This window comes from Acomys russatus, chromosome 18 (genome assembly GCF_903995435.1).
Source record: "Acomys russatus chromosome 18, mAcoRus1.1, whole genome shotgun sequence".
NCBI lineage: Eukaryota > Metazoa > Chordata > Mammalia > Rodentia > Muridae > Acomys > Acomys russatus.
In genome coordinates, this window is record NC_067154.1 from 5769514 (window position 1) to 5782481 (window position 12968).

Sequence of the window (12968 nt, forward strand, 5' to 3'; positions counted from 1 at the left end):
CCCACAGAAGATGCTGGATTTTGTTTGCCCACTCCTCTCCTCCTGGGCTGAGAAGTGGGCGGTAGAGCTTTCTCGAACAAGGACGTGGAGGATGGAGGAAACTACAACACCCAGGAGTCTACGCGGTGCTGGCAGGAGCCGGCGCTTAATTCTGGCCGACAGAACAGCGCCCTCTCCGGTGTATTATTGTTAAAACCTAGAGGCGAGTCATCTGTGCGCATGCACACTCTTGTCTCAACTAGTTTAGCTTCTAGCCGTCCTGTAAGCCCTTTTCCGGTCCGGCTGCTTCAAACTTTGCCCCGCCCCATTCTCAGAGTCTGAGAGGGTGGGGCTCTGGGCAAGCGCATTCACAGATTTTAATAGGGAGGTGATTGAGCTTCGGGAGCGGAAGGTAGGGTAGCGGGGCCCACGGGGACTAGAGCGCATGCGTCCCGGCGGCGCGGCCGGCCTCCGTAAATTACAGGGGGCGGGGCGGAAGTGGCTGCTCACGCACGCGCAGCGGCCGCAAGTGCCCAGCCTCCGGAAGTGGAGGGACCGCCCTGCGGCAGGCCCCGCCCTCGCCCCGCCCCTCACCCTCCGCGCCCCGCTCCCCGCCCCCTGCTCTCCTAGGTGGCGCCGGCTTGCGGCCGGTGTGGCGGCGGCTGTGTTGGTTCTAGAAGCCGGAGTGGGCACATTCCCTAGACAGGCGGCAGGGCTATGGTCGCCGGCTCCCTAAAACCTGATCCGCATCTCAGCCTGATCTTAAGAGCGCGCCGGAGTAGTCTCCTCCTCAGCCCAGTTCCCCGGCGCGTTCGGCTGCTCCCCGGGCGCGCCCCCTCCGATGGCGGCGGAGATCCAGCCCCAGCCGCTGACCCGCAAGCCGATCCTGCTGCAGCGGGTCGAGGGGTCGCAGGAGGTGGTGAACATGGCGGTGATTGTGCCCAAGGAGGAGGGTGTCATCAGCGTCTCGGAGGACAGGTACTAACTGCTTGCCCCTGGACAGCGCGGACGTCGGGCCCGGGCTCAGCGGGCGTGTGTAGACCGCGCCTGCGGGTTCAGTTCCGAGCGCGGCGGCCTCGGCTGCGGGTACAGGCTCCTCGCTGGGTCTGAGTGGTAACGGTGCAGTGGACACCAGACCTGGGTCCAGCTTCGGTAATGGGAGGGGCAGGGGGAGGAGCTGCCGGGCCTTGCAGGTGTATTAGCTAGAAGGAAGCCAGCTGCACCAGGATGATTTGGGGACGGTGCTAGTCGGTCCAATTCTTGGCTCCTAAAGGAGAAAGGAAACGCCACTGCTTTCTTCCGTACAGTCCACCGAATCTGTGTATCTTCAAGATGTCTCGCACCGAACTCAAGGACTGTTAAATTGCGAAGAGAGTTAACTTTGGCCTTCAGCGTTTGGTGTCTTCCTTTCTTAAAAGCTCAAGGGGGAAGTGTCTGGAAGTTTGCAAGTGATCAGTTTGCAGACAACTGCCTGAGTTCCTTCCCTTTGCCTACTTCCTTTCCGTTTGCCTAGTTAGCAGAAGTAGCTCTAGTTCTTCTGCCCTCAGTATTCCCCTTTGCGTTGCGTTTTTTGATTTCCAGAGGAATTCTGCTTGAATATAGGAAATAGGGTAATAAATCTGAAATTACTGCTTGGGTATTATCTACAAGCATTACGGTAGAGGTTTGTGAGTGGGTTTTTAGCTTCAGTCAAATAGTTACGTTTTCTTAATATAAGTTGGTACCATGCTGAGGTAGAGTTTTCGTCCGTGACTCCTAAGATTGCAAAGGTAGAGCAAAAAGTGTTCTCTCTTTTTAAAAAAAATAATTGTCTCAGCACTTCTTCTAATATAAATTCAAACATTTTTACTTACTTTGTTTCTTAGGTTCTTGACTATAGCTAGGAAGAGGGTATTACTTGTATATTACATATCCACATCTGCATCATGCTAGGTATAAATGGCGGCTGCCTCATTTCCTATGCAGATCCGTGGGGAAACATTGCCAACATATGTTAATGGCTGTCCGTCCGGGAAGTGCAGAAGAAAGTGAGCGAGGTGGATGTGGGAGCCTTTTGAAATTCAAAAAGAAGCCTTATGACTGTGTGTAGACCCCCCCTCCCCACCCTTTGGTGCATTAAATTGTTTCTAGGCTTAAATTTTTTGTCAGAGGATTATCTTTTTGGAACATTTTCCATAAAATATGTCAAAGGAATATTTGATAAATTTCCCTTTCCATAAGTAGAGAAGAAATTGATTCCTAATTTGTAAAGCGGTTTCTCAGTTCATTAAATCAAGTCAGAGGAAGGTTGTCAGCCCTCAGCTCCATCATGTTAGTTTGGAAACACCTGGTTCCCCTCCCCATGTATTCCCCTTGAAGGGAGCAGTTAGTAGAGGTAATAGTTCAGGGTCCGGAGGAGCTAAAATAAATGTGGGAGACAGTGAAGAGTAAAGTCTTATTTCTTCATAGGACAAAGGAAGCACACTGCTTACTGATCTTTTACTCCCCTAGCTTGCAGTGCACATAACAGAATTTATCTTATTGGGGAGTTACTGTTAAACAGGCCGCTACAGAAATTCTGGCTCCTCATCTCTGTAAATTTCATCATTCAGGTTGGCAAGTCTATGCTTCTTTGGGTCACTCAACCATGAAAGTAACTGTTTTCAAGCAGTTTTAGTTATGGTTCTCACTGAAAGAGAATTGACTTGTGTTCTTGCTTTTCAAAGCCAGTGTTAGTGTTGCTTGATATGGTGCTAAAGGTAGGAAGATAAAACATTGATTTTCATCAACACTTACAGCCATTACCACTGGCCGCTTTGCCAAGTCATTGCTGATCCATGAGGGTCAGTAACAAATACTGTCTTATAGCATCGTACTTAGGAAAGCTTGCTTCCCTTCTTCCATTCTGACTCTTTATGGCTTTTAACTGTATGCTTATCATTTTTGTTTTAAACAGTGATATGCCTGTGTCGTGGCTGTCTTGTCTTCTGTGAGTTCTCTAAGGGGCTTTGTGTATCGTATTGACTGTAGTGACCCTCATGGTACTTGGCACACAGGAGTCACTCACTACTTGTATCAGTGACTGAGGTAGAGCCTCCCTCCACCCCGTTTCTGAAAGTCACAGCACCTTAAGTATTCTGAATTAATTGATATTTGTTGAGTGGATATTTGGATGACTTGTGAATACCTTCTGTAAACAAATATACTTTGTGGGGTTAGGTATTGGACAAGGTGGCCTTAGGTACTTTTAAAACTGAGACTGCCAAGCATTGCTTCATATATCCCATCAGACAGTTAAGTTCTTAGTGTGTTCTCGGTGTGTGTGTGTGTGTGTGTGTGCGCGCGCACACGCGTGTGTGTATGGTGCTAGGGATGGAACTCTTTAAGTCTTGTGTATGCTGGGCAAGCACTCTATTGCTAGGTCACACCCCCAGGCCAAGAATATTACATAATAAAACAAAACCATAACATTTAAGATACAGTACTGAAAGGAGAACTTTCAGATGGGGAAGAACGGCTGGCTGCCCAGCCCTCGTTGTCTGTCAGTGTCTTCTGTACACCTCCACTCTCGGCCTTTTCTCACCAATCTCCAAGCTAAAGAGTAGGTGAAAGAAGCATTGCTTTTTTTTGTTGTTGTTCACTGAGTCACAGTTGGGCCAACTTGGAGCCTTACTTGATATCAAAGGAGAAAACGGAGGGAAAATAAGAAATATAGAGACAAACTGAGCTGCTAGGAAAGCTTTCTGCCGGGATGCAGAGGCTGTGGTTGTAACTGGTTCCTACTCTCAAAGGCTACACCAAACTGTGCGATCCATGGCCCTTCATCTCCCTGCTTTTCCTCAGGCTGCCCTCGCCGGGCTAATCGTGTTTCAGTGGTGCTTGTTGTTGGCCCCATGGTTAAGGGCACTTGCTGCTCTTGCAGAGGGCCTGGTGTGGTTCCCAGAATCCATGTAGTGGCTCGCTACTGCCTCTAACTCCTCCTGTTCCAGTGGAGAAATGGATCCACTGTCCTTCTCTGCTTTCCAAGGGCTCCAGGCATTTGTATGGTGCACATACATACATACACACAGGCAAAACATTAACACATACATACATACAAAATAAGATATGTAGCCAGGGGGTGGGGGGTGGTGGTGGCGGTGGTGGTGCTTGCCTTTAATGCCAGCACTCAGGAGACAGAGACGGGCGGATCTCTGAGTTTGAGGTCAGCCTGGTTTAGAGTGAGTTTCTGGACAGCCAGGGCTCCACAGAGAAACCCTGTCTCAAAAAACAAAATAAATAAATAAAACAAAATAAATAAATAAACAAACAAATAAATATTAAAAAAAGAAAAGAGGGAAGACACAGGTTGAAAAAAGAGCATCATCTCAGACCTTTGTGCTCTGTTTTGATCAAGACTTTGTAATTTACAAGGGGCTTGTTGTTTGGTAGAGCCTCAGGTGAAGAGAGCCAGTAGAGCCCTCTGTCCAGGAATGACCCAACCGTGCGCAGATCCTCATGTTTGGTCTTAGGTGTCTCTTGCTGTAATAAGGACCAAAGCAACTCAGGGAGGGTGGGGTTTACTTCAGGATGGAAGGGAAGTCGGGTCAGGTCCCTGGAGGCAGCAATGGAAGCAGAGGCCATGGAGGAGTGCTGCCTACCAGCCTGTTCTCCCTAAGCTGGCTCAACCTGCTCTATTATACATCCCAGGACCTGCCCAGGGTGACCTCACCCAGAGTGGGCTGGGCCCTCTCAAACCACCCATTAATTAAGACAGTGCTCTCACAGACTTGCCCACAGGCCAGTCTGATGGAGGTGTTTTCTCCATTGATGTTTCTTCTTCCCAGATGATTCTAGCATGTGTCTGGTTGACAAAGTAACCAAGTTCATTATATCCACACTTTAACCCAGGACAGCTGTCTCACCATCCAGTCTCTGTGACGAGGAGTTTCTTCTAGTTGTTGGAAGCTGACATTGTCCTCCGCTGGGTGGTCCAAGGAGTACAGCCATCTCTTCCTCTGATGGGTGCTGTAGGGTGATCAGGAGTTAGGGGGAAAAAAGTAGGGTAAGGCAAGCCTGGTGGTGCAGCTACTCCAGAGTCTACTCAGGGGCTGAGGGCTAGGGTCACATGTTCAAAGCCACTACAGCAACTCGTCGAGACCCATCCTCTTGCTAAAATAGTGAAAACTGGGCCTAAGGGCATGTCAGTGGTAGGGCCCTTGCACAAAGCCCTACGTTCAATTCATAGTGCTACCAAAACCAAGTTCAAAATCTGAGGTAGAGGAAAGGGCAGTCTAGTTGGGTGAAAGAAACAATCACCAGGGGAGACTGGAGTAGCCTATGCAGTTAGAACTCAGCTCCGAGGGTCGCCATACTTGGAGGACTCTGGAGAATGAGTGTCCCAGAGGAATAACTAAGCCAAAAAGAGGAAGGAAAAGATGACTGAAACAGCTGGGTGCAAGCAGTTGGAACTCATTTTCTGGATAAAATGACTTGTGGAAAGAGGGGTGGGGAATGGAGCTGTATGAGAGGTGGGGCGGTGGTGGCTTCCTTTGGTCCCTGTTGCTGTGATAAAGGTTTTATTTGGCTTACTGGTTCAGTCACAGTCCGTCATCATGAGAAGTCAGGGCAGGGGCTACAGGCTGGAGCTGAGCAGAGCCTTGGAGGAGCTTGCTTACTGCCTTGCTCTGCTTTTTCCTTATGCCACCCAGGACCACCTGCCTAGGAGTGTTGCTACTCGCAACGGGCTTGGCCCTTCCCTCTCAGTCAGTCATTTGGAAAGTGCCAGTAGGCCAGTCTGGTGGAAGCAGTTCCTCAATTTGAGCTTTCCTTTTCCCAGCTGACCCTAGTTTCTGTCAAGTTGACCCAAACCAGCTAGCATGGAGAGAGGTTAAGTCCTGGAAAGAGGACTGTGGGGAGCTCCCTCCTACTTCCACTATTCATACCCAGCCCTTTCAGCAGCTTCCTTTAGGGTAGAACTCATGAGTAATAAGGGTCAGATTTGCATCTCAGTAAAAGGAAATCCGGTGCCCAATGCCTAGCACAGAGGACATTGTCAGTTCCTTAAATGAATTCCTGCCTCTGCGTTGTAATGGCTTCCCTAAGCAGGTACTTAAAGCTGAGCCCTAGAGAAGCTTAGAAGCTTGCCTTAGTCGGGGCTAACCTTCCTTCCTGGGATGGAGATGGCAATGAGCCGGCCTACAGAGGGCTTGTATTTCTATCGTGAAAGCTGTACACCCCCACGCCTCTCCACTGTCTGTTTCTAAAGGGCCTCATGTTAGGATAAAGCGCTGTAGGGGGCTCTGTGGTGGGCCAGTGCCAAGGTGTGCCACTAAGAGATCACATCATGCAGCAGATCTAGGGCAAGAGGTTTATGGGGGAGAGGGCGGATAGAACGTCTCAATGCGGGGACATGAGACAGAGAGACAGAGAGAATGAACAAGACAGGAAATGAGTGGGGGGGGGCCTGTTGTGGGTGGGGCGCTTTATGCACCACACCTGATGGTGGCAGGTGATAACTTAAGGTGCTGCCGTTGGGTTGATGAAAGGCAAATTGATGGAGCACCTAATTTATAATATCTTAATTACTTCATTTTATTTTTAAAAGATATGTTAGACTTTTATTTCATTTTATAAATCCATATAGTCTTGGTTCAATTGCTACTAATTCTTTTGTTGTGAAGTGAAATTGTACTAATGCTTCGTAGACCACCCTGCGTTCCTGATGGAGTTTTATGCGCCATGTATTTTTATGACATTGTGCATAAATTTTTGAAAGAAGTCAAAGTTTTTCCTACACACAAAGTTGAGAACGCTGAGAACGTTGAAGTTCAAACCAGTTTTTTACTGTGCGAACTCTATTTAATAGCGTAAAGTCAGTAAGCTCTCACTTCTGACTAGAGATCTGTCATTCGGCACTAATATGCCTGCTTTCAAGTCCCAAAGGAGGAGTTTATTTCATGGGATGGCTGAAAATGAGGTCTTTCCTCTGTGCCCAGGAGTCTGCAGCTTCTGTCTGCGTGGCCCCGATCAGGAGCAGGATGACCCTGAGGTCTTCATGGGAAAGCGTGGTCAGTTACTACGGAGGCTGCAAGACTGCTGCTGACAGCTCTAGATTTCTTTTATATCGTGGAACTGGATTTCCTGTAGGACTCTACAGATCTTAATCCCTGGAACTGCAACACTGGGCACTTCTGACGCTGCTGACGGCAGTGATTGTGAGACCCTGATGCACACCCTTAGTGCAGAGAAGGAAGGATAATGCAGAAGACCCTGGGGAGAGACCATCCTGTCCAAGCAAAGGAGAGCAAAGCTTTGAAAAGCAATCCTGCCTTTTACTTACACAGTGTCTTCCTTCCCAGAGCTGGTTTTGTTTTCCCTTCTGGCATAGAGAGAGGGACATTCTTTGTTTGTTTGTTTGTTTGTTTGTTATTGGGCATCATCTTGGTGTCGTTAAGAAAGCCTCGGAGGAACGGGGATGTAGTTCAGTTGGTGGCGAGCTTGCTGCGTCTGTAGGGAGCCTGGATCCACTCCAGAGCCCAGTAAAGTGCTGGTGCTGGAGCACACTCGTAGTTCCTGCACTTGGGAGATGGAGGTTGAAGGACTAGGAGGCCAAGGTCAGCCTTGGCTACGTAGGGAGTTTGAGGTCAGCGTGGGATCCACTGAAAAAGACAAAACAAAAGCAAAAACAAACACAGTTTAGAGTTTGGAGAAAATTAAGCCACAACATAGAAGGCCCCTAACACAGAAAGCCTGGCTTCCTGGTGCAGCTGCAGCAAGCCATTTCAGTGAGTTTTAACCCCCCAGAGGCAGGAGGTCCTTTGGTTCATACGCTTTATTTAATCATTAGTAAACATTAATCCAGAGTTCTAAGAAATGGCCAATACGGTCAACAGAGCAAAGGCAGTTGCCTACTTGTGCTGTTTTGCCCTCTTCCGTATTTAATTAAAAATTCTTGGAAAAGAGCTTGGCCAGGGCTTGAGACCCCAGCTGAATTTTCCTTCACACTCAGCCTGTGCCTCTTTGTCTTGGAAAAGGAGGGAGTTTGTGTCTCAGAACTACATTGTACCCTTGAGGTGATTGGATGAGCTGAAAGTCCCTGTAGCCCCCTCACCCTGAAATCACAAGTGAAAAAGAGTAAAGTGGGGAGAAAGCAGCATGCTTGCGTGAAATTGTCCCTATTTCAGGGAGCAGCTGGGAAGCAGTACTTTTTGGATAGCAGCAGTTATTCCTGGCGGCAAGCTTGCAGATGTGTTTGTTTTGTTTTGGTGCCTAATACCCAGTTGAACAGGACTCACTGCTTTTCTGCTTCTAGATGAATCCTTAAGTTTCAAGTAGTGAACATTTAGCTCTGTGTAGCTTGCCAGCACCCGGTCAGGGCCTGGCTGTGCAGAGACACTTTTTGACCACAAATCAATTTTTAGCACCCCTTTTCCTCCCCTCTCAAAGAACTGGCCTGGGAGTGAGATCCCAGGCAGCTCTGCTCTGACCTTGCCATTTCCTGGTTTCCTCTGCTGGATGGAGAAGGAGCCTTCTCATGTGACGAGCACACTGAATTTCTGCCTTAGTTCCTCTAAAGTTCTGGTCACGTCACTTAATTAATGTCCTGACTCAGTAATGGGTTGGGAAACCGAGTTTGGAGTTCAGCAGTCTGGAGGACCTGATCAGGCCTTTTTCTCTGCCTTTAGAGTTTTTAGTTTTGTTTTTTAGAATATGAAACACAGCTGGATGTGGTTGTGCATGCTCTGAATCCCAACACTCTTGAGGCAGAGGCAGGTGGGTCTCTGAGTTCGAGGCCAGTGTGGTCACACAGTGAGTTCCAGGACAAGGAGGGCTATGTAGAGAGACTCTGTCATAAACAAACAAACAACGAACAACAAAGCAGAAAATCTAAACTACAGTTCAACTTGGGGGCTTCTACCCTATGAGTTGACCCCCTAGCCCTGCCTTCCCTGCCTTTCTGACATTTCCACTGTAGTTCCGGCACTAATCCAGTTTAAATAGAAAGTGGAATGCAGCTGAGTAGTCGCTGGAGTGGCCCTTGGCTTCCTGTGGCATGTTCCCTTATTATGTATTTAGTACATGAAAAATTATGCATCTCACCTAATTGTGACTGTCACCACTGACCTGTATGCGGGAGCTTTTCTTAATAGCTGGTCAGCTCTACCTGTAGTATGGTGCAACTTAAAGATTTTAGTGCCTCTTCTTGTAACTACTTTTTAAAATTGAAAATAAAATTGTATGCTGTATGATAGGTTCGTGCAGCAATGCTGTGATAACAGTTTCTCCTTCATCTCCTCCCAGATCTTTACCAACCCCCCCAACCCCGACCCTTCCAACTCCAGGCCTTTTTGCTCTCTCTTAAGGAAACAGTATATTTTCCTCTAAATTTTAATGACTAACTTAATTTTAAGCAATCATAATAATTCTTCTGGAATATTCTTATATCTTAAATAAAGACAGTTGTCACTGCAGTAAAGAATGACTGTCCGTAGATCTTAGGACAGTGAGTGTTGTTAATTACCTTCCAGCAGGGTTCCTAAAGCAGGCTTTAGAGTTACTATTATAATCATATATAATACTGTACAGTTGCCCCCACTTAAAGCCAGGCCAGGAGCCAGCTCATCTTTGACTGTCGTTTTGAGTGGGGACATGTTTTCCTTTCCTTCAGTATTCACCGGTGCCTACTAACTGCCTGGCGTGTATGTCCTGGGCCACGGATCCCTTTATCTTCTTCTCTTGTCTTGCTGTTCTCGCTGACTTCCAGGACTGGGTGACCGGCTTGGCACTGGGTGGTGTAGTAGAAATCCTTATCTTATTCCTCATGGTAGTAGGAGTGCTTTGAGTTTTTCTGTTTTGCAGTGTGTTCGCTGTGGGCTTGTGTATATTGCCTTTATTATGTTGTGCTATATTCCCTCTATTCCTAGATTCTGTAGGACCTTTATCACGAAAGGATGTTGGATTTTTTTTCCGTTTAATGAAATGATCATATGATTTGTGTCCTTGAGTCTGTTTATGTGATGAATTAAATTTATTGATTTATTTTTATTGAACTCTCTGGGATAAAGCTGATTCTTTTGTGGTGGATGATCTTTTTTGATGTGTTCTTGAGTTCACCAGGCGAATATTTTATTGAGAATTTTTGTGTCTGTGTTCATCAGCAATATTTCTTTTGTTGTTGTTGTTGTTGTTGTTGTTGAGTTCTTGTCTAGTTTCAGTATCATGGTTATACTGGCTTTGTAAAAAGAATTTGGAAATGTTCATGTAAACTATAATGTCAATATTTTTGCAGAATAATGTTAATAGTATTGGTGTTTGGCCCTGCGTGGTGGTACATGCAGGTAATCCTAGCACCCAGGAGGCAGAAGCAGGTAGATAGATCCCTGTGAGTTCGAGACCAGCCTGGTCTACAAAGTGAGTCCAGGACAGCCAGGGCTTCACAGTAAAACCCTGTCACACACACATACAAAAGTAATAATAATATTGGTGTTTGCTTTTCTCTGAAGGTCTGGTTAAATGTTGTGCTGAATTCATCCAGCCTTTGCATTTTTTGGAGATTTTTAATTACTGCTTCATTCTCACTGGATGGTAGGGGTCTATTTAGTAGTTTGTTATATCTTATTTTAGTGTTGATAGGCCCTGTACATCAAGAAGTTCGCCAGGAGTGGTGGTGCATGCCTTCAATCCCAGCACTCTTGAGGCAGAGGCAGGCAGATCTCTGTGAGTTTGAGTCTAGTTTGGTCTACAAAGAATCTAAGACAGCCAGGGCTGTTATACAGAGAAACTCGTCTCAACCCTGAGCCCAAATCTATTTCTTTTAGATTTATAGTTTCATTTAAAAATATGTCTTTATGAGCCTCTGAATTTCCTCAGTGTTTGCTGTGGTGTCTCCTTTTCATCTCTAACTTTACTAATTTAGACCCTTGCCTTCTTCTTTTGGTTAATTTGGCTAAAGACTTTCAGCATTGTTAATGTTTCCAAAGACAGACTCTGCTTCATTAATTCTTTGTATTGTTTGTTTGTTTCTATCTCATCAAGCTTAGCCCTAATTCTGATGATCTCTTCCAGACTACTGTTTTTGGGTGTTGTTTTCTTTTCCACGGCCTTCAGGCACATTATTAAATTATCAACTTGAGATTCCCTCACATTTTTTGATGTAGGTCTTTGTTGTATCCCATAGTTTTGGTATGCTGTGTTTATATTTTATTGAATTCTAAAAAAATTTTAAACTTTCTTCTTGATTTCTTCTTTGACCTCGTTGTCATTCAGTAGTGTGCTGGTTGGTTTCATGAGTGTATATACTTTCTTTAATTTTTGTTGCTGTTGATGCCCAGCTTTATTTTGTTGTGGTCAGATGAAATTCAGGCCATTACTTCAATTTTCCTATATTTGCTGGCATTGCTGTGTGCCCCAGTATGTGGTGGATTTTGAAGAAACTTCATGGGCTGTTGAGAAGAATGTGTTCTGTAGTGTTGGCCTGAACATTCTGTAGATGTCTGTTAGGTTCATTTGATTTATGACATCATTAAAGCTTCTTGGTTTAGTGTTTTTTCTAGATAAACTGTCTGTTGGTGAGAGCCAGGTATTGAAATCACCCACTATCACTGTGTTAGTATCAATTTCTGTGTGTTTTTTCTAAGTCTAATAGAGTTTCTTTTATGAAATTGGATGTTCTGGTTGGTGCATCTGTCTAGAATTGTTATGTCCTGTCAGTGGGTTTTTCCTCTAATGAAGCTAAAATGTCCCTCCTTATCTATTCTGACTAGTTTTGTTTGATGTCTGTTTCATCAGATACTACCAAAGCTTTACTAACTTGTTTATTAGTTCCATTTACTTGTCATACCATTTCTCATCCTTTTATCCTAAGGTGGTGTCTGCTGTTGATAGTGGGGTGTGTTTCTTAGAGGCAACAAAAAGATGGACCCTGTTTTCTAATGCAAACTGATTGCCTGTGTATTTTTTCTGGGGAATTGAGACCGTCACTCTTCAGAGTTACTATCGAAAGACATGTGAATTGTCTATTCTTGCTTTTTACCTCTAACCAGGACATAATCAGACCATTTCCATCTACAGGCCAAGGACACAAATCTTGGCTCCTGCTCCTAAATCCGCTTGCCCAGTTCCTATCTCCTGTTCCCACCCTTGGTGTCTTCCACACACTTCATCTTACTTTTAGAGGCGGAGTCTCTCATTGAACCTGGAGTTCACCGACTTGCCTAGATAGGTTGGCCAGTAACTCTCAGGAGTCCTCCTTTCCTGCCTACCCAGCTTTGGGACCAGTAAGTGTGAGGTGCTGAGGCGGGCAAGCCTAGGACACAGCTTAGCACGCCGGGACCCCAGTTTGATTTGTGCTTATGCACACCCTCCCTCTAGTAACAATGCACTCGGTGGCCTCAGAAGCCCCTTGGTCTCCGCCCTGCGCCAGGTGCACACATGCCATTTCGAAACAAAAGGGTAAGTTTTTCTAACCCCGATAACAACCAAATTCACAGTTTCTGTTCAGTCCTATCTGGGTCTGAAGAATAGAAGGGCTAATCTAGCCTGAACTGGTTTGAGGGTTAGGTGTGCAGTGAGACAAACTGTGTCCTCTAGTAGCAACTCAGGGAAAGTCCCCCTTTACCTGTACATTGACTGCTCATGCATATGTTGAAATCAGGTGCATTCTAGTAAGAAAAGGGATTATAGGACCTAATCTATCAGTCACAGTAGAGAACCACCCAAACTATGAACCTTAGCAGAGGCCCTATAAAAAGCAACCCCAGGCTGTAGCCTGGGCCCCACAGTAGCCTCTTTCCTATGGCTCGCTATCTGTCTCAACAGTGTGTCCTTGAATCTGTACCATTGTTTTGCTCCAAATAAAGTTACCTTGCTTCTTCTGCAAATCTGTGTATGGTGTGTCCTTATTTCCACTTCTTTGGGTAAAAGGTGCAGTGTTTAAAGAGACCATCTAACAGTTACCTTGAAAATTCATTGAGATACCAGGTGTGGGATACCCGCCTGCAAGTTATTGGTCAGGGAGGCCACAGAGGTAC

General features: G+C 46.0%; 1 protein-coding gene across 1 annotated transcript in view; it reads left to right on the forward strand.

Moving 5' to 3' along the window:
- Window positions 1-587: 587 nt before the first annotated feature.
- Wdfy2 (WD repeat and FYVE domain containing 2) overlaps window positions 588-12968 on the forward strand; it is a 124608-nt gene continuing 112227 nt past the window's right edge. Inside the window, exon 1 of the mRNA XM_051160679.1 lies at window positions 588-957. Coding sequence (XP_051016636.1) covers window positions 821-957 — 137 coding nt within the window. The 5' untranslated portion in view covers window positions 588-820. The remainder of the gene's footprint in view (window positions 958-12968) is intronic.